This window comes from Armigeres subalbatus, chromosome 2, assembly GCF_024139115.2.
Source record: "Armigeres subalbatus isolate Guangzhou_Male chromosome 2, GZ_Asu_2, whole genome shotgun sequence".
Taxonomy (NCBI): Eukaryota; Metazoa; Arthropoda; class Insecta; order Diptera; family Culicidae; genus Armigeres; species Armigeres subalbatus.
Genome location: NC_085140.1, coordinates 369,805,477 through 369,832,710, shown reverse-complemented (window position 1 = coordinate 369,832,710; position 27,234 = coordinate 369,805,477). Strand labels below are relative to the sequence as shown.

At 39.2% G+C, this 27,234-nt stretch overlaps 1 protein-coding gene across 1 annotated transcript; it reads left to right on the top strand.

Annotated features, from left to right (window-relative positions):
- Positions 1–21,236: 21,236 nt before the first annotated feature.
- LOC134217219 (cytochrome P450 4d8-like) lies at positions 21,237–23,289 on the top strand. The gene is made up of 5 exons (XM_062695994.1): positions 21,237–21,434; positions 21,664–22,047; positions 22,106–22,491; positions 22,553–22,796; positions 22,858–23,289. The coding sequence occupies exons 1-5, from the start codon at positions 21,275–21,277 to the stop codon at positions 23,196–23,198; spliced, it is 1,515 nt and encodes a 504-aa protein (XP_062551978.1). The 5' UTR covers positions 21,237–21,274; the 3' UTR covers positions 23,199–23,289.
- Positions 23,290–27,234: the final 3,945 nt, after the last annotated feature.

Below are 27,234 nucleotides of genomic sequence, written 5' to 3'. Positions count from 1 at the left end.
GGCACTTACCCTCAACCGATTTGCTCGCAACAAATTACATTCGACACAGAATCCTGTCCCATTGTTTCTTATTGGAAATTGGCCAGGTCGGACTATGGGATCGGAAGTAATGGCCAAAATACATATTTATACGTAAAAATCGCGTAAAAAATGTCACTTATTTTTCAGGCACTTATCCTCAATCGAATTGCTCGCAACAAATTGCATTCGACGCAGAATGCTGTCCCATTATTTCCTATTGAAAATTGGCCAGATCGGACTATGGGATCGGAAGTTATGGCCAAAATACCTTTTTATTAGAAGAATTACAAAAGTCACTTATTTTTCGGACATCTAACCTTGATCGATTTACACGCAACTAGTTGCATTCGACGCAAAATCCTGTCTCATAATTTCCTATTGAAAATTGGCCAGATCGGACCATGGGATCGGAAGTTATGGCTAAAACGCAAACTTTACGAAAAAATCCCGTAAAGAATGTCACTCAGTTTTAGGCATTTATCTCTAGCTGATTTGCTCGCAACAAGTTACATTTGACGCATAATCCTGTCCCAATGTGTCCTATTGAACATTGGCCACTTCGAAATATGGGGTCGGAAGTTATGGCCGAAACACCATTTTCGCCTTTTGCCTACAAAGTATACGAAAAGGTTATATGTTCGCTCAAAAACCAAACTTTTACAGAAGGCCTAGAGTTCCATAGTGTTATACACCAATCGACTCAGCTCGACGAACTGAGATGGTGTCTCTGTGTGTGTATGTGTGTGTGTGTGTGCGCATCAAAAGTGCGAGCAGTTTAGCTCGCTTTTTGGTACTTATCCTCAACCAATTCACTTACAACAAGTTCCACTCGACGCGGAATCCTGCCGTATTGTTTTATATTGAAAATTTGGAAGATTGGACTATGGGCACAGAAATTATGGCCAAAATACTTTGTGTTTTAAAAAAGGCGCGTAGAAAAGCCTAGCTCACTTTTAATGCACTTACCCTTGATCGATTTACTCCCAACAAATTGCATTGGACGCGGAATCCTGTTCTATTATTTTCTATTGAAAATTGGCCAGATTGGACTATTACCTTAGAAATTGGCCATAATTTTTGCCTTTCTTGTGCAACAAAGTTGTACCGAAAGGCTATAATTTCTCTCCGAAAACGATCTATCGGATGCTTCCACACTGATACGCTTCCTTCCCTCTTCATACGGGAGTTTGGCAGAAGGACGGTCATGAGATTTATATCATAACAAATATTGCTCTCCGCTCGATGGGAATGACATTTTCGTTTTCTTTTTGTGTAATCGGAGCTTCAGTTTAACAAACATCCAAAAGTAATAACCACAAAATATATGACTGGGTACAATAAAACATGGGTATGTACGACAAAAAGATTACAAAAGGAAAAATTGTCGAAATTCTTATTAGCATATTGAAGATCAAGTTGAAAACCGAACCGAGGTCTCGCGACAATCGCATTTTCTCGCATTTCCGGATGTTGCAACTGCATCGCGAGTAGTGCGCATCTGTGCCATAATCGTGCACCACTCGCGATGCAGTTGCGACATTCGGGAATGGGACAAAATATGATTTTCGGTTTTCAACTGGAACTACAACATCTTTGCTTGAAAAAATCCGATTTTCATAGAACGGACAAAGATTTTTTTTTTCTTTTTTACTCCTAGCTACTAGCTCATCTATTTTCAAGCACACACATTTTACGAAGGTCGAGAAAGGCACCATCACCGCTAGGTGGATTAATCTGGGTTTTTCTTTTAATTTTAATTTTTTTTTAATATTCCGCACCTACTCCCCAACAACACCCCCCCCCCCCCCACAATATTCACTCCCTTGACCTTTCCAACAATGTTAGGATAAAATTTTATTTAAATATTTTTAGTGGCCTTAAGAAGTCTGCACGAAAAAAAATCAAATGCAACAAAAATCAGATCGAATTTCAATAATAAAACCCACTCAAAACATCAAGTCAGCAACTTATATAATACAGTTATAATACAAATGCCACAAAATCGTTCATCTGCCCATGTGCTGGTTATGATTTAATTCAAAACCGACTGAGTTGGAAAATTTGACATTTCATTCCTTTGTACGAGTTTGGGTTACATAGAATTTGACATGAAATTGCTTTTTGGCTCACAGGTACCTCCAATGAGCAAGCAATAAAACGATGCTGTTGATACGATTGATTCGTTTTTATTTCTCCGAATCAGCGGTGGATAAACAGATAATAAAGATAGAGAAAAACCAAGATAACAATTGTGGATAAGGTCAAAGTTGAAATTCAATTACATTTCAGATTGCCACATGGGAGTCATGTATAGATGATGTTCCGAATTTAATATTTGAAAAGAGACACAATTAATACAAATGAATTTATATGGGAATCGTAAAGAATCAGTTAGAGATGTGTATATCGGGGAATTATGTACAACATTATTTATGATCAATATTTTTCCGCAATGGATTCAAGTGTTTGGAAATTGAATCGAAGTTAAACGCCCATCCAAAACCCAAACGTCGTCTGCTGATTTTTATAATTCAAAATTGGATACACGATGAACCCGAATCATGACATTTAACAACGTGACATTTAAACCAACTTCAACGATAAAGCGGCTTATTAACAGGTAAAAAGCCAGAAGAGAGCCCTTCACAATATGATGTTAAGCAGCATAAGCTTACAGGGGGCCTCCGTAACTCAGCGGTAGAATGCGCAACCACGTAAAAAAGCAATTCTGATGGTAACTGGGTTTGACTTCCGATCCATTCTTGACAATTTCCGGATTGAAAATTTCCTTCGACATAGAAGTTCCGCTTCTAATAACTGAGGCTGTACTTGAATAAATTATAAGCTGTGAGGTGTAAAGGTTCCAGTTGCTAGGCGATGCCAGGGAAAAAGGGGATAAGGGCACACAAGAGTGAAACTGATTGGAGGATATATCTGTCAACAGGAATAAATACCATGACTATGAGCAATTCCAATCTATAAAATAGTCATTCACTTCAACAGTTGTCAATTAATGGTTTTGGGCCGCAGTGTTGCTGATATGCAACAAAGCGGAATGATACGGAAAAGGTCAAACTAATTACCTACTGCAAACGACAGTAGCGTGGGAGATCGTCGACATGATTCAAAGTGTGTGGGTAACTTTATGCGCGCATCGAGTGTACTGCGAGGAGAGTGATTTTATAAAGGTCACACTAAAATAAGGAGGGTGGTAATCAAGTACAATTAACGAGATAGGGATAAGCATAAATTTGGCAGCTAAAACATAATGTTAAAAGATTGCAATTATTGAACGGCTGGTGCACTGAATCAGTGTTGTAAATTGTTATCTGCAAACTAGAGCTGCATGAGAGATGAGAGGCATTCCACGGGGGCATGTCAGTCGATCCTGAGCGACCATTTCGAAAATATTTGAAACTCTGCACAGTTTTTCAATTTCATCTAAATCGTCATTTTTCGATATCAAATCTTCATATTGAGTCACGACTAACTTTTCAAAAGGGTGTATGTGAAAATGGTTCAAAAATATTTAAAAAGCTGCACAGCAAAAACGGAATGTTCGATTGTTATGATTTTTCAGCAAAGTTAGACAACTAAATGGTGATTCTTAAGAAAATGTGCACAGTAAAAAAAATTTTTTGCCTTTAAAAATATCATTTTTGTCACAAAAACTCAAATATCTCAAAACCCTATCTTTTTTCGAACGTAATTTTTTAGGAAAACGGTCCATTATATTAGCTATCTACCATAAAAATTTGGTGATGGTAAACTAATAAACAAAAAGTTATGACATTTCAAACATTTCACAATTTTCACATTTAGTAAAAAAAAATTTTTCTGTGTAAGTTATTTCGAGAATTGCAGTTTGATGCAGATTTTATTGTTAAGGGACGTGATTTAAACAAGTTGTTTTCATGATATTTTGATTTAATTATTCATAGCATCTATAAGAAACTTAGACACGATCCAGTGTTGTGATCAAAAGTATTGATAGTGTCATAATTTTCATTGCACGTGACTGGCGAAAAATTCTTTTAATAGTGTTGAAACCTGTTGATAATAACGTTGATAGAAACATATCAGAAATGTTATTTTTAAGACAAAAGCTGCAAAATCAAAGATTTATATACACGTGTACGTCTATAGTTTACCTGCAAAAATATACCTCTTAGAGAATAGACTTTATGATCGGGAGGAAACGGGTATCTTCAACAACAACAAATGCATGATAGGTACATACCATGACAATGCTCACGAAAAAGCAAAAATTACTACTACTAAGGTTGTTAAAGATCTTATAGTAATTTTTTTCTTCAGTCAAGCAAATGACACCAAACTAGTCAGTAAAAACTTAAAAGTGATTTTGTTTATTGAAATATTACGAACAACATGAGTAGCCGCTTTCTCAACTGTTGTAGGCCGTTTGATGGAAAAAAGTGTTCAAAAGAGTTACGAAATCTCACCGAAAGCACCATAGATAAACTAAAAGCGACTGGTTATGCTCCAATGTCCACATTGAATACAAATTTACGCATTTGCACGTCCTGCCGTCTAAACGTTGACAAAAGAGCAATCTGTATATCATCGGTTGAGCAGAGCGCAGGAAGTTCGAAAACGACAGCAACTGAGGAATTGCCAGATGTATCGACAACAACTGAGGAATTACCAGAAGTATTAAGTGCTGAGAGCCTTGCCACCGTACCATCAGCGAAATCTGTTTCAACAAATCAATCGGAAGATGAGTGTATCCAAAAGGTCAACATCGAACGCTTTAACGAGGGCATAGCTGGGATAAAAGTGACTCCGATTAAATGGAGTAAGATGGACTACGTTTATTACCCGGAGAAAAAATACCGTGAAATAAACGAAGCTGTACGAAGAAACCTCTTCAAATTAGGACCTGATGATGTGGAAAATACAGACTACGATGAGGTAATTATAAATATGAAGGAAAGGTTCTCGAATGCAGCCACGACAAGGAAAGAAAAATTATTGATTTTGTCGATGCTGCCAAGTTCGTGGTCTATTCAGGATGCCATTGATGAGTTCAAAACCAATAGAAATACAGTAAAAGAGGCAAAACAATTGAAGAATAACTGTCTTTCAACCAAAAATACTAGGTCTAGTACTGCATTAACAGATGAGACAAAAGAAATAGTAGTTCAATATTTTGAAGATGATGAAGTAAGTCGAGCTATGCCTGGTCAAAAGATTATGTATCAGTAAAAAGATGGAAAGCGTCAAGCAATCCAAAAACGATTAATGATGACGACTTTGAAAGAAGCGTACACACGCTTCAAGGAAATTCACGATAATATTAAAATAGGTTTTTCCTCATTTGCAAGCCTTCGGCCAAGGCAATGTAAGCTTCTTTCCAATTCAGGAACACATAATGTGTGTGTGCACAACCCATGAGAATATTAATCTTATTTTACATAGTTTGAAAAGAATCAATTTAACAAAGGATATTAAAATGTTAACTGGTAGTCTTTTGTGTGAAAATACAACATCAAATTGCTATCTACGATCTTGTTCGGATTGTCCAGATTCTTCATCATTGGAAAATACTTTATTCGCTGAGTTTGAAGAAAAATATATTGATCAGTTATCATTTGAGCAATGGGTGACCACGGATAGGTGTGACATAGAAACTATTGTAAAACCTGTAGATGAGTTTGTGTCATATTTTGCTTGAAATTAGAATGTTTACCCCCTCCCGATTTCATAAAAACAGAAAAATCCAGCTTTTAAAAAATACGAAAAATACATTACAAAATGGTGAATTTTAGTCATTTGTGATTTTTCTGAAAATTACAGCTTTGTATTGCAAGATGAAGTGCAGTCCCATCACTGGAACGTACAACAAGCTACAATTCATCCATTCGTTATTTATTTTAATGGAAGTACGCAAATTGAACACTTAAGTTTTATTATAATTTCCGAAGATTTAAGACACGATTCAGTATCCGTAAACTTGTTCATTGAAAAATGATTAACTTTTTACGCGTTGATAAGCATAAAGAAGTCAAAAAGATATATTTCATGTCTGATGGAGCAGCGTCGCAGTACAAAAATCGTAAGAATTTTTCGAGCCTATGTCAATTTAAATCAATGTACGGAAATAAACTGTTTTCATGATATCATAACCCATACCAAAATTCAAACCCAAAACTCTTAGAGTTTCTATAACAACATTGTGTAACTGCCACATTTAATTTAATACTTAGGATAATATTAATTCATTTTTATTTATTTATACATATAATATTTATACATATAATATACATAATATCGATGAATACATAAATATGGAATATCATACAAACAACTTGTTTAACTCACGCAAGGCCCTTAACAATAAAATCAGCATCAAACTGCGATTCTTGAAAAAAAAAACACGGAAATTTTTTTTTGTTTACTATATGTGAAAATTGTGAAATGTTTGAAATGTCATAACTTTTTTGTTTATTAGTTTACCATCACCAAATTTTTATGGTAGATAGCTAATATAATGGTAGATAGCTAATATAATGGTTTTCCCTAAAAAAATTACGTTCGAAAAAAGATAGGGTTTTGAGATATTTGAGTTTTTGTGACAAAATGATATTTTTAAAGGCAAAAAATTTTTTTTACTGTGCACATTTTCTTAAGAATCACCATTTAGTTGTCTAACTTTGCTGAAAAATCATAACAATCGAACATTCCGTTTTTGCTGTGCAGCTTTTTAAATATTTTTGAACCATTTTCACATACACCCTTTTGAAAAGTTAGTCGTGACTCAATATGAAGATTTGATATCGAAAAATGACGATTTAGATGAAATTGAAAAACTGTGCAAAGTTTCAACTCAATAGAAAATCATGAATTAAAAATTTTCTTAAATTTTGATGCTGTTGCTTGGAATCGCTCATGAGACCTTCCTGAGCATCTCCTAAATAATGAATTTATTGTGTGCCGTGAATCAATTTTGTAGACCTAGTTGTTACATCAGTAGCCTTAGCTGATAAAAGTTAACAATAGTTATTTGTAAAATTATTGGTTAGAAATATTGTAATAGAGTGCTATTAACTTTAATAACACAATATTATCACAATATTTATCAAAGGTCAACATCATCTGATTTAGAGGTCCATATTTGGCATAGTTTGTTCGATAATAGTTTACGAAGAATATTTTTCGATGTCGCAATTGCCGTGACGATACTTAAAAGTTCAGTTTTGATAATAGCTGTGAGGAGCCAATACTATGGGAGACAATATTGTTAATGAAAGTGGCAAAGTCACGACGCACTTTCAGTGTTTGAATATTAATAAGCTACACATGGTGGCAATGGAAATACGACCCAACCTAACTTGCGAAGTGCATATAATAAAAATTGTTTTTAACCTGACTCTATTCTATCTGCATTTGTAATTGAGAAGGGGACCAAACTATGCGACAATATTCTAAAATTGGCCTTACGCAAGCAGTATATAATGTTTTTATGGTGTATGGGTCCTGGAAATTGTAACAAAATCGTTTATTGAAACTTAACATGTTATTGAATCCAATATTACTCCCAGGTCTCTAACTCACACACTTTTATTGTCAAAACTAATATTAACTATATGTACGTACATTTCGTTTTGTGCTAAATGTTACTAAATTGCACTTTTTAATATTTGATTGTAGAAGGCTTTTGTTACACCATGTATGGAATACCAGTATTTCGGCTTTGACTGTTCTCGGCAGTTTTAAGGTCACTCCTGACAGAATCCAAGTTTCAAAGTGCTCGCATTTTCGGGGGCACACCACTCGATACGGAGGCGGCGGACAACTGTCATTGTTGTTGATTCAGCTTTGCTGCGTCGCAGCATGCGTGAAAAAATAAAAATGACAGTTGCGCGTTGCTTCCGTATCGAGTGGTGTGCCCCCGAAAACGCGAGCACTTTGAAACTTGGATTCTGTCAGGAGTGACCTTAATTTTCAGAAACAGCTTCATGTCAGGACTTCCATTTATTAAGAACAAAGGGGAGATCCTTCACACAGAATGAAAAGTAATGGTCCTAAATGAGAACCTTGCGGAACACCAGAGGCTTGAATAGAATCTGATATTTTTGCTTTGAACGTAACGTTACTATTTAAACCTATTTAAACACGTTTGATTAAATGCGAGTGAACCCATGGTAGAAGTTTTGGTTGAATTCCCATCTTCTGCAATTTGAACAGAAGCATGGGTTGGGTATATCAACGCGATCAAATGCTTTGCTGAAATCTGTGTACACTGAACACCAACCATTGCTTCCAATGAATAATTAACGAATTCTGTTAGATTTGTGGCTGTTGTTTGTAAAACGAAACTTTTTTTTAGCAATTGCTTCCGAACAGTTAATGTATGCAAAATATAAGGGCAGTACCGCGGTAGCTACGGAAGTTGGATTGTGTACCCGATTTAAATATTGGAACTAGAATTGAATTTCTCCATGTTTTAGGGAAACATCCAGATTCCAGCGAAGAGTTGAAAATCCAGAATAATGGGGCTGTGAGTTATATTTCTAGAGTTTTAATGAACACTGGAGGTATTACATCGGGCCCGGAGCCCTTGGATGCATCCAAATGTTTCAAGGCATTACAAATGGCATGCACATCTATGTAATTGACGCCAACGTCATTTGAGAACTCAGGGTAAAAATTTAAAAAAAAATCACGATCTCGATCAGCTTCTGAGTGTGTGGTATTTACTTCCTGAAAAAAAATCAGAAAACAAATTACATATTTCTTCTGAATTGTTACCTATTCTTCCATCCAAATAAAGTTTTGATGGAAAATTAATTGATTTCAATTTAGTGTTCAAATAATCTTTTTGGTGTTTGTTTTTAATTTGGTTTTTCTCGCGCTCTGCTTTTCGAACTATATTCATAGTATGCGGTGTTTGTAGCAGAGTTCAACTGATCACAAATATAATTCAGAATACCCAACAAAATATTTTGGCAAATATACACTGAACATTTTTCGGAACATCCACGGGAGGCTCTATATAACGGGACGGCCAGTCGCGTTTCCGGTTAATAATTGGGCGGCTTATGCGCCACTCCTGGAAGGAGACCGCCCAACAAGTTTTCGTTGCCCGGCTTGAGACCTCCTTAGGGGAAGGGTCACTTTTCTTAGAAAGAAAGCTGACTGGCTAATCCGAATACGTCCGTCGTACTTCTCGTTTCCGAGCGGACAACTGATCCCAAGAGATTTCTCAAATAAACTCTTCCAAAATCCGGCCTGGAAATAAGTCATTCAGGCGGGGGTTTTCCTCATCGGACCAACCCAAAACTGTTACCCGTTCCACCCTGTCAAGACTAGAAAGCGGTCCAAAAGTCAGAATCGGGCTGACTACCCAGTAAACAAACAAAATATTCACAATCAAACTACAAACGACCGCGAAGCAACATAAATTCTTTACAGGACATCAACTAAATACATTCAAATAGCAGATTTGAACCGGTCTAACGCTTACGATCGAGATATTTCTTTCGGCTCTGATCCCTCCCATACATGAGGCTCCAATCAAGGTTTACATGGGTTTTATTGCATTTATCTTCCTTCCCTGCATTCGCCTAGGCCTAGCATTTCCCACTGTTTCCCTCTGCGCTAACTATGTGTGCGTGCAATTCCCTAATCTCTACGTGCGTACACTCTCTTCCAACTTCTGCTTTGCCGTTCTCTTCACCGGCTACGGGACTCTTCTCCTTCAGCTGACTCCGACAAACTTCTCCTGCGAACTCACTCTCGCTTCTCACATACGGTGAGCTTCACACGGGAGCCGTATCGAATTGGCTAATTACGGACTCACGAAACAAAAATTGTTGTGCCTCTACTGGGTCACATGGCCATGGACGACACAAACAATTATGCATGCATATTACTCACGGTTTTGCTTGGCGAGTTTGGAGTGGACCTACGAATGGGGCCGGAGCTGCATTGCACTTTTCCCGGTCCAGAAACTCACGCTGATGGACGGCGTATTGCGTCGATGTGGTGGTCACTCACTCCCTCCTTCGGTGCGCGGGCTTACGCATGGGCGCGGTACAAGCGTCCGTCCTGGCGCGCAAAGCAAAGTGTTGAGGCGCCGTCGGCACTTGCTTGACGATGACGACGACGACAACGGTGATCTGCTGCTATGAGGTTGGAAAACGTTGAAATTGATTGGAGTGGTTTCGGTGGTTTGGCTTCGCCTGCCAAAGGTGCGATGTTGACGGTTCGCCACCTTCTCCGGCCAAGTGTACCCCGGGAACTTTTGTAGCCGATGCGTGGGGTCAAAAGACGGTCTTATCGGATTGGTGTAGTGTGTCCTTTGGTGCCACGGACCTTTTAAAACAATTCCCAAAAGCACATACGCACGAGGTTAAAGATGCTATCTTGCAAATTCACAAATTAACTAATTACCTTTTTGAACTCGGATCTACGCACACACAATTCACACGGAATCTTACTAATTGAGCGTCTGTTACTTATGCTCGACTACAGGGAAACAAAGAATATAAATTAGCTAACACCTATTTAGAAACTATGTCACTTTTACCTTTTGAAACACACTACGGCACGGAACAAAATTGACCGCTTTTGCCTCTTCCACGGAACGGAACAAAGTGAACGATTCCGGGTTGGGAAAATCCTCAGATACCGCGAAATTTTTAGACATTGTCTCCAGAGTTCGCGAAATTCAACGAAGTTGAAATTTGCGAACCCGAGCATCAAAAGAATTTATCCACGAAATCCCCCAAAATCGTGCATCTCATTCCCACAGACGATTCAAATTAGCCAGTAAGCTTGCTCGCTAAGAATCGTGGCAAGCGTGGAATGCCGGACAAGCCAAAGGTCAACGCAACTTCAAAAGACCGGCGTGCGGGTCGTTGGCCGCAAGCCACGCGCTACTTTTGGCGTCATGATGCGCTATATGCTGGCTAAACCCCATGTGTTTCTTTGGTAGTTGACTGCAGGGCACTCATAAGACTCAATTCTTAGCGTAGGTAACTCAATGGCGTACTTCTTCTAGACTATTCTTGCGGTGATCCAAGACAAAGATTTATTTCAAAAGACGCAACTATACATGCAAAGTTTTATAATTTAAATAAATAACAAAATAAATATATTTACAAAGATAAACTAAACATTGAAATAAATAAATAAATAAACATTGCGTACTTGCTACAGTGTAAGGAGTTTTTACGGGAAACTCGCTGGAGTTTTCACCAGAAATTTTCCGCGGGAAATTTTTCAAAATTAGAAAAAAAAATCGATTTCAATGGAAATTGTTAGGAGTTTTCAAACCCGATTTAGCCTTGCATAAGAGGTAAAATACCAAAAACTTATGTGTAGAGTACTTGAGGCATACCAAGCTTAGGTATTTTAATACCATACGAATAATAATTGATTATGCATTTGGTATTTAAATTTAATTTAATGACTTCGTCTTAGACGGTTTATAACTGAGTTTGTTATGGCTTAAGTAATGTGGATATTAGTTTTTGGTATTATTCCTTTGGTATTTCACCTCTTATGCAGGGCTAGTTCATAACAGAGTATGGTATCAATAACAAAATTAAGTATTATTGAGCCAATTTCTCCTGCTCGGGAAGGAAATTTATTCTAATTGGCACGAGATTTTTTTTTAAATTGCCATGGAAAGTTTTCGGAATTTAACAGAATTTCCACAGGGTGACTACTACCTGGAAAACCTGGAAAAATGCTGGAATTATCAGAGAATTTCTGACACAATCAGGGAATTTTCAAATATGAAAAAAAAAAATACAAATTTAAGAATTGAACACGTATGGATAGTTGTTCCGACCTATGGACAAAAAAACGTTTATCCAGCTTCAAAGGAATTTCTGAATAATTCCCGAAGCAATACCTAAAAAGGCAGTTCCTGAAAGAACTTTCGAAGAAATTTCTGGATCAATTTAAAAGAATTTTCGGATGGTTTTACAAAGGAATCACGTGTCCTAGGAATTATAAGCGTAATTTTCTAAATTATTTCTGGGGGAATTTCCAAGATGAGTCCCCGAATGAATTCCTGGAGGAATTTCTAAGGAAATTCAGGAGGAATTTCCGAAAGCATTCTTTAACATGAAGAGATTTTCAAGAAAACAAATCTAAAAAAAATGTGAAACATTTCTGTTAAAGGAATTTTCGATGGAATATTAAATGGATTTTCCAAGGAATTCCCAGAAGAATTTTTAAAAGAATTTTTAAAGGTATTCTCGAACTTATTCTCAAAAAAATAGTTCCTCAGAAGGATTCCAAAATGAATTTATGAATAGATTCCCGAAAGAATTTCAAAATCAATTTCTATGGAAATTTTAAGAGAATTTGCGAAAGTTCAAAGGAATTTGTAGAAGAGAAAATCTCTAGAAATGACCGAAAAAACTCGAGGAATTCCTCAAAACAAATACCAAAAATAATCTCCTCTAGGAATTCTAGAAATATTTTCCAAAGAAATTCCTGAAGGAATTTATTAAAATTTCCAATGAAATTCGTAAAGAAATTTCCGAAGGAACCCCCAAAGGAATTTTTCTAAGAATATCCAGAACAGATGTTTTCTAAAGTTTTCGTAAATTAATTTTCGAATGAATTCCTAAAAAATCCCCAAGGATTTTAAAAAAAATCCGAAGCATTTTCCGAATGTATTTCCAGCAGTACTAAAACGCTAGTGGCGCTGTAACCATTAAAATTATTTTCCCATTTAAAATTAATTGCGTTGCGTTGCGTTGTAACGGAGTATTTCGTAGATTGCATACTGATAGTTGTCGTGTATATTCTTTACCTTTCTTACCCCAATTGCTTATGGATTTCCATTTGGGATTCAATGGAAATCAATTGAAATCCAAAATGATAAAACATGAAAGCTATCATTACCGGCCACGCCCATCTTCTCCGTTACTAGGAAAGGGAAGGAAATGATGATATGACATCTACTTAACAAGAGGCCAGCGACTCACCGACGCCCTCTTAGATGTCAAGGAATTGGATGGATGGTGGGTAGGGTATGTGGTTTAGGAGTATCATCATAAGCAAATGATAGAAAATTTGTGGAAATACGTTGGGAGTGACTTTGCTAAGAAATTTATGTTCCATTATCCATTAGCCGATGATTTTCCTCGGATGGGGCGAAGGTATTAGCCTTGCCCTGGCTAATAGCCTAGGTTTAAGCGCCTTTGCTCGCTCTCTGAAACGAAAAATGAGCAAAAAGAAATTAAATTCCCCTTCCTCCCTGATATGATAATGATTTTGATCAACAAATGAATTCTAAGTGGATGAATAAATGTATTTTCCCATTTAAAATTATGTGGCTTCAATAAGCTTAACTTGGTATATGCTGTCTATCATGTTGTAGTGTATGATTGGTTGCATCAACAACATCGGTTTGACACTTATAACCGGTTTTTACTACCGGTTTACTACCGGTTTTTTGGCTGCTATGTTTGAGCACAATACGGGCCGATGCCCACGTAGCGGTTTTTCAACGCCACGTGCACGCAGCGTTAAAATAACGCTGGTGTGCATCGGCGTGGTGACGCTGCGTTACCGCTTTTTCCCGGTGCACACCTGCGTTTTTTTGACGCCACGTGCACTCTGCGTTGAAATGACGCTACGTGGGCATCGAGCCTACTGCTCCCACTCGCATAACAGTCCTATTTGAATTTTCGTCACTTTTGAGTTAACCCAATGAATAGGGTTCATTTCTTATGTACTTCCATAAATCATAATAAAAACTGCGATTTTGTATGCCCATGAGTGAAAAAAATATCAAGACATAGTCCCATATTGAAAGTACCCGCATAACAGACCCACAAAGAATTTACATGAACTAATTGCTCAAAACTAAACAATGTTTCGATCAAACTAAATCGCTTTACGGTAATCCAGCGAATGAATTTCTAAAGGAATTCCTTAAAACATTTCCGAGGAATCTGATATGAGCCAGCCGTGGGCTGAAAATCTCATTAATAAAGACATTAAAATTTCCGAGGAATGTGCTAAAGGAACTCGTAAAAGAATTTACAAAGGAATCATCAAATGGTTTTCTGAAGGAATATCCGTACGAAGTTCTGAAGGAATTCCCGAAGAAAGTCCCAAACAAATTTCCGAAACAATTCTTGAAGAAGTTTTTAATGAAATTACCAATTAAAATCGATCGAATTTTCGAAGAAAATTTAAAAGAATATCTGCAAAAATCTCCAAAGTATTTTACGAAAGATACCTAAAGGATTTTTTATGGAATTCTGGAGGAAGTTCCGATGGAATTTCTGAGGGAAATTTTTTCGAAGCAATTCTTAGAATGCCCCTTTGAAGGAATTTCCAATTTCATTTCCTGGAGGAATTTTCGAAGGAATATCTGAAGGAATTTTTGATTGAATGATTGAAGCAATTTCTGGATGAAGTAATTTACGAGTCAGGGCCATGAAGCAAAACCAAGCAGAAGATGGCTGGGTTCGATTCCCGATCAGCAGCCGAATTCCGGTCAAAAATCTCTTAAGAAAAGAAATTCTCGAAGAGATTTTCAAAATTTTCTTATTTTGGAATTCCGACGAAAGTGAGGAAGAAATTTTTTGACAGATGAAAAAGAAAACGAGAATTTAAATTTCTTCCAAATTTTTGTGGGAGAAATTCGATAAGAGATTTTTTTGGGATGAATTTTGACGGTATAATTGAGTCTTCACTTCCCACAATGAGTGTAAAATAATGTGGTCTCGGTTCCCTGGCCATGCATCCATTGTATTTAATTGCCACTCAAGATACATACTCATGCAATAGAAAAGCTTGCAAGCATAGAAAAGCTTTCAATAAATAACTGTGGAAATGCTAATAGAACGCTATGTTAAAAATCAGGCCAAGTTCCATATGGCATGTAGAGCCATTGAGAAAAAGGAGGAATCGTGTCTGATTTATTATTTGATTACATTTTTTCAAGGCAAACATTCCAAAACATCCGAATTATTTATATATCATGATACATATGTAACAATCAACTATCATAATAAAAAGTATGTACTTTTCAAAAACTAAGCTAAAACTAAGCTAAAGCTAAGCTAAAGCTAAGGTAAAGCTAAGCTAAAGCGAAGCTAAAGCTAAGCTAAAGCTAAGCTAAAGCTAAGCTAAAGCTAAGCTAAAAGCTAAGCTAAAGCTAAGCTAAAGCTAGCAAGCTAAGGCTGAGGCTGAGCAGGAGCTGAGGCTGGTGGAGGCTGGAGCCAGGTGAGTGGGCTGGAGCAGGCTGGGAACAGGAGTGAGGTGGGGGCTGGGCTGGGGTGGAACAGGGGGCTGAGGCTGGGGTGGAGCTGGGGGCTGAACAGGGGTGGGGCTGGGAACAGGCACAGGGGTGGGAGGTGGGGCTGAACAGAGTGGGCTGGGGGAACAGCTGGGGTGGGGTGGTGGGGCTGAACAGGGGCTGGGAACAGGAACAGGTGGGAACAGGACAGGTGGGCTGGGGCTGGAACAGGGGTGGAACAGGTGGGGTGGGAGGGGCTGGGAGCTGGGGAACAGAACAGGGGTGGGGTGGGGCTGGGGAGCTGAACAGGTGGTGGAACAGGTGGGGTGGAACAGGGCTGGTGGGGTGGGAACAGGGGTGGGGCTGGGGCTGGGGTGGGAACAGGGTGGCTGGTGGGGTGGAACAGGGCTGGGCTGGGAGCTGGTGGGGTGGGCTGGGGCTGGGCTGGGGCTGGGGCTAAGCTGGGGCTAACAGTGGGGTGGGCTTCTAAGCTAAAAGCTAAGCTAAAAGCTAAGCTAAAGCTAAGCTAAAGCTAAGCTAAAGCTAAGCTAAGCTAAGCTAAAAGCTAAGCTAAAGCTAAGCTAAAGCTAAGCTAAAGCTAAGCTAAAGCTAAGCTAAAGCTAAGCTAAAGCTAAGCTAAAGCTAAGCTAAAGCTAAGCTAAAGCTAAGCTAAAGCTAAGCTAAAGCTAAGCTAAAGCTAAGCTAAAGCTAAGCTAAAGCTAACAATCAGTATGCAAATAGTTGCCAAAAGACATCTAGTAGAAAATATGAGAACTAATATTTTTCTTCGCACGAAATTTTAATTTTTTCTTTCTCTTCAGTCTATCGGAATGCGGTATGATGAGAAGACATTTTTGGAAAGAGAAAGAGAATTTATGAATCTCATTTTATAAAGAAATTTTAATTTTTTCTTGAACCTTTGGAATTCGGCTGCAGGTCTAGAAAATTTTCGGGATGGATTTTTTTTTACTTCCCTGGGCATATAAATGTATGATCGTGTTGGCCTCACGATATATGAATGAAAAATGGTAACCCGGCTTAGATAAACCGCGCATTTAACAACAGTGGAATTGCTTAATTAACACTAAACTGCTTGGCGGCAATGTGCTAGTGGTATATGCAACCTCTGCCAATAAGAAGAAAAAGATGACGAGAAAAAATGTTGTGAGGCCACCAATAACTTCTTTTGAAAAACGTGTTTCGTTTGACTTGTTTGAATTGATTATCTTGCTGCAAAAATCTGTATATGGCACGTTTGTTTTTACCTCAAAATTAATGTAGAGTACCTGAAAAAACTGGAAAAATTAGGGAATTTTGTTTTTCTAGTTGAGTAGACACCTTGTTCCACTAAAATTCAGAATTTATAAGTGAAATTTTAGAATTTTCACGAAAAATGTTCAGTATTTCAACGAAAATTTTTCCGGAAGGATTTTGGATTTTTACGGGAGGTTCTTTGGAGGTATTGTCCATAACAAATGCTTCAAAAGTTCCATTGGAAAACCTTTAAAACAGGAAAGGGTCGTCGACCAAATAACATATTTGGCCAAACAACTTTCGGTCGTGTGGCTTTCGGCCGAATTACTTTCTGCCAAAAGACAAGTTTTTACGGGGAGGTTTCCGGAATTTCAACGGTAATTGTCAAGGAAATCATTTATATTTTCACGAAAAATTATCTGGGGTTCCAACTGTCGGCGGCGACGGCGTGGCGTGGCGGCGCACACCTCTAGTTTTCGGCGGTCATTTGTGAGTCCAAGTACACGAATTCGTTAACCATCTCGATTTCGTCACCACCGATAGAAACTCGTGGTGGTAGGCTCAAATTGACCTCTCTTGAGCCTCTTCCTATCATGTACTTCGTCTTCGATGTGTTGATGACTAGTCCAATCCGTTTAGCTTCGCTTTTCAGTCTGATGTAGGCTTCCTCCATCCTCTCAAAGTAACGTGCCATGATATTGAAGTCGTCGGCGAAACCAAATAACTGGACGGACTTCGTGAAAATCGTACCATTCGTGTCAATCTCTGCCCTTCGTATTACTTCCTTCAAAGCGATGTTGAATAGCAGACACGAAAGACCATCACCTTGCCGTAACCCTCTGCGCGTTTCGAAGGGACTCGAGAATGCCCCTGAAACTCGAACTACGCACATCACCCGATCCATCGTCGCTTTGATCAACCGTGTCAGTTTATCCGGAAATCCGTGTTCGTGCATTAGCTTCCATAGCTGGTCCCGATCGATTGTATCATATGCGGCTTTGAAGTCGATAAATAGATGATGTGTGGGCACGTTGTATTCGCAGCATTTCTGCAGTACTTGGCAAATGGCGAACACCTGGTCCGTGGTGGAGCGTTCTCCCATAAATCCCGCCTGGTACTGCCCCACGAACACTCTTGCAATTTGTGTTAGTCGGCGGCATAAAATTTGGGAGAGTACCTTGTAGGCAACGTTCAGCAATGTGATTGTGCGGTAGTTGCTACAATCCAGCTTATCTCCCTTTTTGCAGATGGGACACACGACACCTTCCATCCACTCCTGTGGCAGAACCTCATCCTCCCAAACCTTGGTAGTCACCCAGTGCAGCACTCTAGCCAATGCCTCACCACCGTGTTTAAATAGCTCTCCTGGTAGTTGGTCAACTCCAGGGGCTTTGTTGTTTTTCAGCCAGCCGATCTCCTCCTGGATTTCCTGGAGATTCGGAGCTGGAAGTCGCATGTCCTGCGCGCGTGCTTCTAGGTTCATTACCATACCGCCACCGTTGTCTGCCATATCGTAGTGCTGCCACCACCTTTGGATCACCTCACGCTCGTTTGTAAGAAGGTTCCCTTTTATGTCCTTACACATATCGGGCTGCAGCACGTGGCCCTTACGTGAACGGTTCGACTTCACTTAGAACTTTCAGCGCTATAAGCGCGATACAGTTCCTCCGTCTCTTCACGGTCTCGATCTTCCTGCTGGCGCTTTTTCCTCCGAAATATCGAGTTTTGTCTGTTCCGCGCCCGTTTGTATCGTGCCTCGTTCGCCCTCGTGCGGTGTTGCAGCAATCTCGCCCATGCTGCATTCTTCTCCACAACTAACTGCTCACATTCGCCGTCATATCAGTCGTTTCTCTGATCCGGAGCCACCGTGCCTAGTGCTGCGGATGCGGTGCTACCAATGGCGGATCGAATATCTCTCCAGCCATCTTCAAGATACGCTGCGCCTAGCTGCTCTTCCGTTGGGAGTGCCACTTCCAGCTGCTGCGCGTATTCTTGGGCTAGTCTACCGTCTTGTAGCCGCCCAATGTTAGGCCGCGGCGTCCGACTTCGACGCGTGTTGTACACCGTCGAGAGTTTTGAGCGCAGGCATACTGCAACGAGGTAGTGGTCGGATTCAATATTCAACGTTCGTGATGTCGGAGATGTCGTACCAGTGATGTCGTCGATTAAAACGTGGTCGATTTGGTTTTCCGTTTCTTGGTTAGGTGATCTCCATGTGGCCTTGTGGATATTTTTGCGGGGAACGAAGGTGCTTCGGACTACCATTCCGCGGGAGGCTGCAAAGTTTATGCATCGTTGGCCGTTGTCGTTCGATACGGTATGCAGACTATCCGGTCCGATAACCGGTCTATACATTTCCTTCCTTCCTACCTGTGCGTTCATGTCACCGATGACGATTTTGATGTCCCGCAGTGGGCATCCATCATATGTCTGCTCCAGCTGTGCGTAGAACGCTTCTTTCTCGTCGTCGGGTCTCCCTTCGTGTGGGCAGTGCACGTTGAAGTTGAAGAAACGGCCTTTAATCCTCAGCTTGCACATCTTTGCGTTGATTGGCTGCCACCCAATCACACGATGGCACATCTTACCCAGCACTATGAAGCCGGTTCCCAGCTCGTTGGTGGTGCCACAGCTTTGGTAGAAGGTAGCCGCTCGATGCCCGCTTTTCCACACTTTCTGTCCTGTTTAGCAAATCTCCTGCAGCGCCACGACGTCCAAGTTGCGGGGATGTAATTCATCGTAGATCATCCTGTCGCAACCTGCGAAACCTAGCGACTTGCAGTTCCATGTATCAAGCTTCCAATCGTGATCCTGTATTCGTCGCCTAGGTCGTTGCCGATTATATCGAGTCGCATTATAATCGCACTCTTATATTGTTCGTAATGATTGGTTTTCCAGGCGGCTTATTGGGCCTGCGCAAACCTCCTGTCTCGTCGGAGGGCCGTCGTGTCAGGGCTGTTTAGCGTCCCACCTAACACCAGGACTTGGGCTTGTGCGCTTTGAGCGGCACACGGTCGCTTTGGTGGGGCCTACTTGCGGATACATGCAGCTTTTTATAGGAATTTAACAGGGCCCACTGTCAAACCCCACCACATCCTAGGCAAGCCCCACAACTTGCAGATGGCCTGGGGAGGGATCGTCAAGCCCTTGGACATAGTCCCTGCTGCCCGAGCAGCAACAACCATAAGCAACTTTATATCGATTATCTGAATCTACTCAAGAATCTCCGTCATGCGATTGAGCAGCTCATAGTTTGTACTACTGAAATTGACGAAATTTTGTTCAAGCTTTTATCAATACCAAGTCCACATCATAAATGAGAACCAACAATTTTTCTTTTTTTTTTTTTGCTTTATTATCGCGATATTTTATTGGATATACATAAGTTCATCACGTGAAGAGTCACGAAAGAGTCCAACAATGTCAGCCACAATGACTGTTTCAGCTCTCACCTCGCGATTTTGGTGGTACAAATGTCAATTTATAGGTGATGAGCCTATCTGAAAAACATTTTTTCGTGCATGCTGAAACTGTAATATTGCTAAAAAGATAATCTGCTAGGAGGAAATGCCCGCATTAGAAATATGAATCCCCCAGCCGTAATGAAGTCAATGCGCGGTATTGAAAGAATCAATAAAGTATCATAAAGATAAAAACAAAAATTATGAATTACATACCATCAAAATTATGAGAAAAAATCGGAATCTTGGTTTTGGTCTAATGTACCTATAATATTCTCATTTATATAGTTTTACCGGAATTTGTATTGATCTGTTGTATTGAATATGCGTTTACCGCATTGCGATTTACGCAGTGTTCTTTGGAACCATTTTTCCAATTATAATCATGACTTTCAAGAATTGGAATTCAGAATCGTCTACCTACTTTTTTGAGATACTGCATACCGAATTTATCGCATAGCACTTATACATTTTACAGCTATTTTACAGCGTCGTTTCTAACGCCATATTTACCTTTTTTGCATTTATGTTGCATGAGGCTAGCAATACATAATATATGTTCAGGGTAATTAACCAAATATTCAACTTGATTCGAACCCAGTCGCCTTTGAATAGGAAGCATCGTAGTTGCGCATCTGGTCGCCGAGCATACAAAATAGTACTAGCATCATAATAAAAAAGTTGAAACTAATCATGACTTGCACTTTTTTTTTGGACTGCACGGTGGCTGAAGTCAAAATTCTCATGCATTTTATTTTGTATTGCCAACTTATTTATGCTAATAGTATAAGTCTCATAAAAAATTATAAGTTTTTTTGCAATTAATAGCTAAGAACTGTGTTTAGCGATGTTCTCTTTAAGCTCTTGAAAAGACGTCTTCAATGTATGTAAAATCTTTAAAGAATTTTCCCCTTGGAAATGGTATTTATCCCTTCGCTGAATATGTTGAATGAAGTGGAACCCGCTGGGAAAGTTTCTAGGAATCACATTTTTTAAGCAAAATAGTAAAACTAAGTTGCTTATATATAAATGCACTGGAATGGCGATTTCAGCCACCGTGGACTGTGACGATCATCTGATAAGACGCTGGACCTACGACGATAAGTTGCACGAATCGTGCGGAGCTATCTGAGTCTTATCTCGTTTGGTTCCAAAATACTGGCCATGTGGCTAATCCAAGACCATTTCACCTGTTCACCGATAAAGAATAAAACGAAACAACGGTCGAAATGGGCAACTTTTTCGTAAAACCATATCGTCGGAATCAGTTTTGAGGTTTGAAGCGGTGTTCGTAGTCGGTGAAATGTTGCTGTTGGCTATCATTGCGGGAGCGTTGCTCTATTTGGTGTTTAACTTCTATGTCACAAGAAAATATTTGAACCAAATGGCAACCCATTTCGATGGGCCAAAGCCGAACTATTTGCTGGGAAATGTGTTGGAATTTTTTAATAAGGATCTACCAGGTTTGTCGAACTAACAGATTGCCACACTTCAGAATACTCCGAGAGCTTTGTTTTACATATACAGAAAGGTTCCTACTGAGTAATTCTTTTCAGTATTCACACTTATTCATTAACTGTTTAGCTCTAAGCTTATGTTAAATATTACTGCTTTTATCGGCATATGTCTTTTGGAGAAATCTTATTACATTTTGATAAAACCTTCCTCTGAGTCAACTATCATTCCCCGCAGGCATATTCGAAACCATGGTGGGCTTCCACTGGAAGCACGGACAGGACATCGTTACATGGAATGTGCTTAACCTGAACATGATTAGCGTAACCAGTGCCCAAAACGTTGAGAAGGTAATAATGGCCAAGCAAACCAAAAAGTCTTTCATCTACACCTTTATAGAGCCGTGGCTTGGTCAAGGATTGCTCATTTCCAGTGGCGAGAAATGGTTCCACCGAAGAAGGATCATCACTCCAACGTTCCACTTCAAAGTTCTGGAACAGTTTGTAACGGTGTTCAACAAGGAGACGGACATGATGGTGGAGAATTTGCAGAAACATGTTGGTGGTAGCGAGTTCGATATATACGACTATGTAACGCTTATGGCCTTGGACAGCATTTGTGGTAAGGATTATCAATAGTTTTTAATATGTTTTTGTGGACATATATATATTTTTTACAGAAACATCCATGGGAACAAGTGTACATGCTCAAAAGAATCCAACAAATCGATACGTTCAAAATGTTAAAAGAATGTCAATTCTAGTATTGTACCATTCGATAAGTATGTTGGCTGGAATGCCTCTGCTTTATAACATCTTGCATCCAAATGCTTATGAGCAGCGCAAAATTATAAAGGAGTTACACGAGTTTACCATTTCTGTTATCGAGTCCAGACGGCAACAGCTAGAATCAGGAAAATTAAAACAAATGGATTCTAATACGCAGGAAGAATTGTATTCAAAGCCGAAGATGACCTTCTTGGATTTGTTGTTGAATGTTACAGTTGAAGGGAAACCACTTTCAAATTCGGACATACGTGAGGAAGTTGATACTTTTATGTTCGAGGTAGAAATCCTCTGTAAATGAAACGAATTCATATCACAACTTATATATTTATCCTCTTTAGGGACATGACACCACTACGAGTGGAATTTCCTTCACCATCTATCAGCTGGCACTGAATCAACCCATTCAGGACAAACTGTATGACGAAATACTGTCGATTCTGGGGAACACCAACTCTGATGTGGAGCTTACCTTCCAGACTCTGCAGGACTTCCGTTACCTGGAATCGATAATAAAGGAATCGATGCGTCTTTTCCCACCGGTGCCCTTCATTGGAAGAACTTCAGTTGAAGACTTGGAAATGAGTAAAAAATGAATAGGTTATCATAAGTTTTAATTAACCATTAGCTTTGTATGTTATTTCAGACGGAACTATCGTAAAAGCTGGTCAGGAATTTCTGGTCCCAATCTACGTTATCCATCGAAATGCAAAAATTTACCCAGATCCAGAACGCTTTGACCCAGAACGGTTCTCCGATACGGCAGAATCAAAGCGGGGACCGTACGATTATATTCCTTTCAGTGCTGGATCGAGAAACTGCATCGGCCAGCGGTACGCTATGATGGAGATGAAAGTTACCCTGATTAAGCTGATCAAGAACTTTAGAATACTACCGGGCGAATCGATGAAGCAGTTGAGAGTTAAGTCTGATTTGGTGCTGCGACCGGATAGAGGAATCCCGGTCAAGTTGGTGGCGAGGAATTGAGCCTAATTGCAGTGTGATTCTATTTTTGGGTCTTCCTCATCCGATGACTTAGTCCTTAGTCACGTATAATACAAATCATACTTCAAATTGATGAGTGTGCTTTTTTATTAAAACATTTTGTGTTTACTCCTGAGTACTGGGGTGCTCAGGAGCCTTCCTTAGTGGAGCGTTGGGATGTGCAGCAACTAATCAAGACCATACTGAATATATCTGGGGTCGATTCCCCGAATTTTTTTCGACTGTCCTGGGCATAAAAGTATTTCGTATCAGCATCATGGTATACAAAATCGAAAATGGTAACATGGCTTAGAAACCTCCCATTTAATTTCTGTGAAAGTGCTGAAGCTGCGAGTCGGCACAGAGGGATATGTAATGCCAATAAGAAGAAGAACTCGTTATCCTCCTCGATTGTTCTCGTCCGATTTTTAAGGAACCATCGATGGATGGTTTCCCCAACAACTGATGCAATCATGACTAGATGTGCCTTGTGAAAATTTTTACCACTCATGCCAACCCCCACCCGTTTTTTTTTTTTTAATTTTATTTGCTAATTATCTAATACATGCATTCATCTCTTAGACTAGGTGTTCCGTGTTTTCTTAACACTATCATCCTTATTTGCTATGTTACGCTTTTAGTTATTATTAATACATTTCAATTGCCTCTGGCAGTTAGAATTTTTCCTCTGGTTGAATTGAACCATGTAGGAATTACAATGTTTTCAACTTAAACTAAACTTAACCTATTTTATACTAAGGGTACAAGGAGTTAATCGTTGCAATAGAAGAGATATTTGTTACATTTGGCTTGAAGGCTTTCAATGTGATTTTGAAAAGTTAATTTTATAAGACAGGGTCACCGTCTTCGACCAGAGGTCGCACAGACTGAACACTTAACATCTAGCATTAGACAACGGACAGGACATTTACACAACACCCAGTGGACCAGTGGAGAACTTTTCGCTTTACGAAAACCTTTCTCCTTACCGGGGCGGGAATCGAACCCACACTCCACAGCACATGCGTCTAGACGATTGACGTCGCTAACCGCACGACCACGAAGCCCACAAAGTCCTAAATATTTAGCTTCGCTAGACCAATTAATTGGAACCCCATTCATAGTGACAATATGTCTACCAGGATGTTTCAGATAAGAAGCTCTCGGCTTATGTGGGAAAATTATAAGCTGAGTTTTAGAAGTATTCGGGGAAATTTTCCATTTTTGCAAGTAAGTGGAGAAAATATTCAAACTTTTTGCAATCTACTACAAATGACACGAAGGCTACGCCCTTCGGCTGAGAGACCTGTGTCATCTGCAAACAAAGATTTTTGACACCCTGGTGGTAAATCAGGTAAGTCAGAAGTAAAAATGTTATACAAAATGGGCCCCAGTATGCTGCCTTGGGGGACACCAGCCCTTACAGGTAATCTATCAGATTTAGAATTCTGATAGTTAACCTGCAGTGAGCGATCTGATAAATAATTTTGGATCAGTTTAATAATGTACAGAGGAAAATTAAAATTCATCAATTTTACAATCAAACCTTCATGCCACACACTGTCAAATGCTTTCTCTATATCAAGAAGAGCAACTCCAGTCGAATATCCTTCAGATTTGTTGAGCCGAATTAAGTTCGTAACTCTTAATAACTGATGAGTGGTTGAATGCCCATGGCGAAAACCAAATTGCTCATCAGCAAAAATAGAATTGTCATTAATATGAACCATCATTCTATTTAAAATAATCTTTTCAAACAGTTTGCTTATTGAAGAAAGCAAACTGATTGGGCGATAACTAGAAGCCTCAGCTGGATTTTTGTCCGGCTTCAAAATTGGAACAACTTTGGCGTTTTTCCATTTATCTGGAAAGTATGCCAATTGAAAACATTTGTTAAATAAATTAACCAAAAAGGATAAAGAGCTCTCAGGAAGTTTTTTGATAAGTATGTAGAAAATACCATCATAACCCGGGGCTTTCATATTTTTAAATTTTCTAGTAATAGATCTCACTTCATCCAAATTGGTTCCCAACGAAGGGTCAAAAACATTCTCTTGATTGAGAATGTCTTCGAAGCTTCGTGTAATCTGATCCTCAGTTGGACTAGTAAGACCTAGACTAAAATTATGGGCACTCTTGGACTGCTGAGCAAGTTTTTGAGCCTTTTGCTATTTGTTAATAAAATTTTATTTTCCACTTTAAGCGCTGGAATTGACGTTTGAGGTTTTTTAAGAATTTTCTTCAATTTCTAAAAGGGTTTCGAACTGGGATCCAGCTTCGAGACATTATTCTCGAAGTTGGTATTTCTCAGAATAGCGAAACGTTTTTAATTTCATTTGCAAATCTCGCCAAATAACTTTCAACGCGGGATCGCGAGTTCTTTGGTATTGCCTTCTTCTCACATTTTTAAGACGGATCAGTAGCTGAAGATCGTCGTCAATAATAATGGAGTTGAATTTAACTTCACATTTCGGAATTGCAATGCCTCTGGCTTCGACAATTAAATTTGTCAAAGATACGAGAGCATTATCAATATCACTTTTGATATCGAGAGGAATATCAACATCAAAATTCCTATCGATATACGTTTTATATAAATCCCAATCAGCTCTATGATAATTAAAAGTAGAGCTGATTGGATTATAAATGGCTTCTTGTGAGATTTCAAATGTCACAGGAAGGTGATCAGAGTCAAAGTCAGCATGAGTTACCAATTGGCCACACAGCTGACTTGAATCCGTTAAAACTAAATCAATTGTAGAAGGATTTCGACTGGAAGAAAAACAAGTTGGTCCATTGGGATATTGAATAGTATAATATCCCGCAGAACAATCTTCAAATAAAATTTTACCATTGGAATTGCTTTGAGCATTATTCCATGAACGGTGTTTGGCATTGAAGTCACCAATTACGAAGAATTTTGATTTGTTGCGTGTCAGAATTTGAAGATCAGCTTTCAACAAATTCTTTTGCTGCCCATTGCATTGAAAAGGCAAGTAGGCTGCAATGAAGGAAAATTGACCAAAATTTGTTTCAACAGAAACTCCCAAGGTTTCAAAAACTTTGGTTTCAAACGAAGAAAATAATTTATGTTTGATACGTCTATTAATGACAATGGCGACCCCACCACAGGCGCTGTCAAGACGATCATTTCTGTAGATAAAATAGTTTGGATCTCTTTTAATGGAGAGTCCTGGTTTGAAATACGTTTCAGTTATAATGGCAATATGCACATTATGAACTGAAAGGAAGTTGAATAATTCATCTTCCTTACCCTTTAGAGAGCGAGCATTCCAATTTAGAACTTTCACACAATTATTTGGATCCATTGAAACGGAGTCCGATAATATTTTTGTGTGTACTTTATACCAACCTGAACAGCTTCAGGAATGGTATTTGCTTTGAACATTGCATCATTCATGTGCTGCAATTGTTCAGTTAAAAATCAAAATCGGAAGCAGTCATGCTACCTGAATCAACAACATGACCGTTATTTTCCGTTGGGACATGGGTATAAACCTCATTTTGAGAAGAGAAATTTGGTCTACCAGCAGCGATGTTTGCATACGTAGGTACATTGGAAAAATTGGAATTTACTGAAGTGCTTGCTACCCGTTGACGAGCGGCAAAATTTGTTTGTGAATTGTGGTGGGTATGAATTGCTCGACCGGTAACCGGTTTCGAAATTTGAGCGTTTGAAAATTTCTACCCGTCGAATCTGGGATCCGATTGGAATTTCCTGTCATCAATTTTGCACTTGCAAAACTTTTTTGTATGAAGGGCATTCCCAGAAATTTGATTTATGATTGCCCCCACAGTTTGCGCACTTAAATTTATTGGAATCTTCTCTCACAGGACATGCATCCTTGGCGTGAGAGCTTACACCACAAATCATGCATTTAGCATCCATGTGACAATGTTTGGTTCCATGACCCCACTTTTGGCACTTACGGCACTGGGTAGGGTTTTGAAATCTCCCCAGGCCTGCGGAAATGTTCCCATGTAACACGGACATGAGACATAATACAGGCCTTTTCCA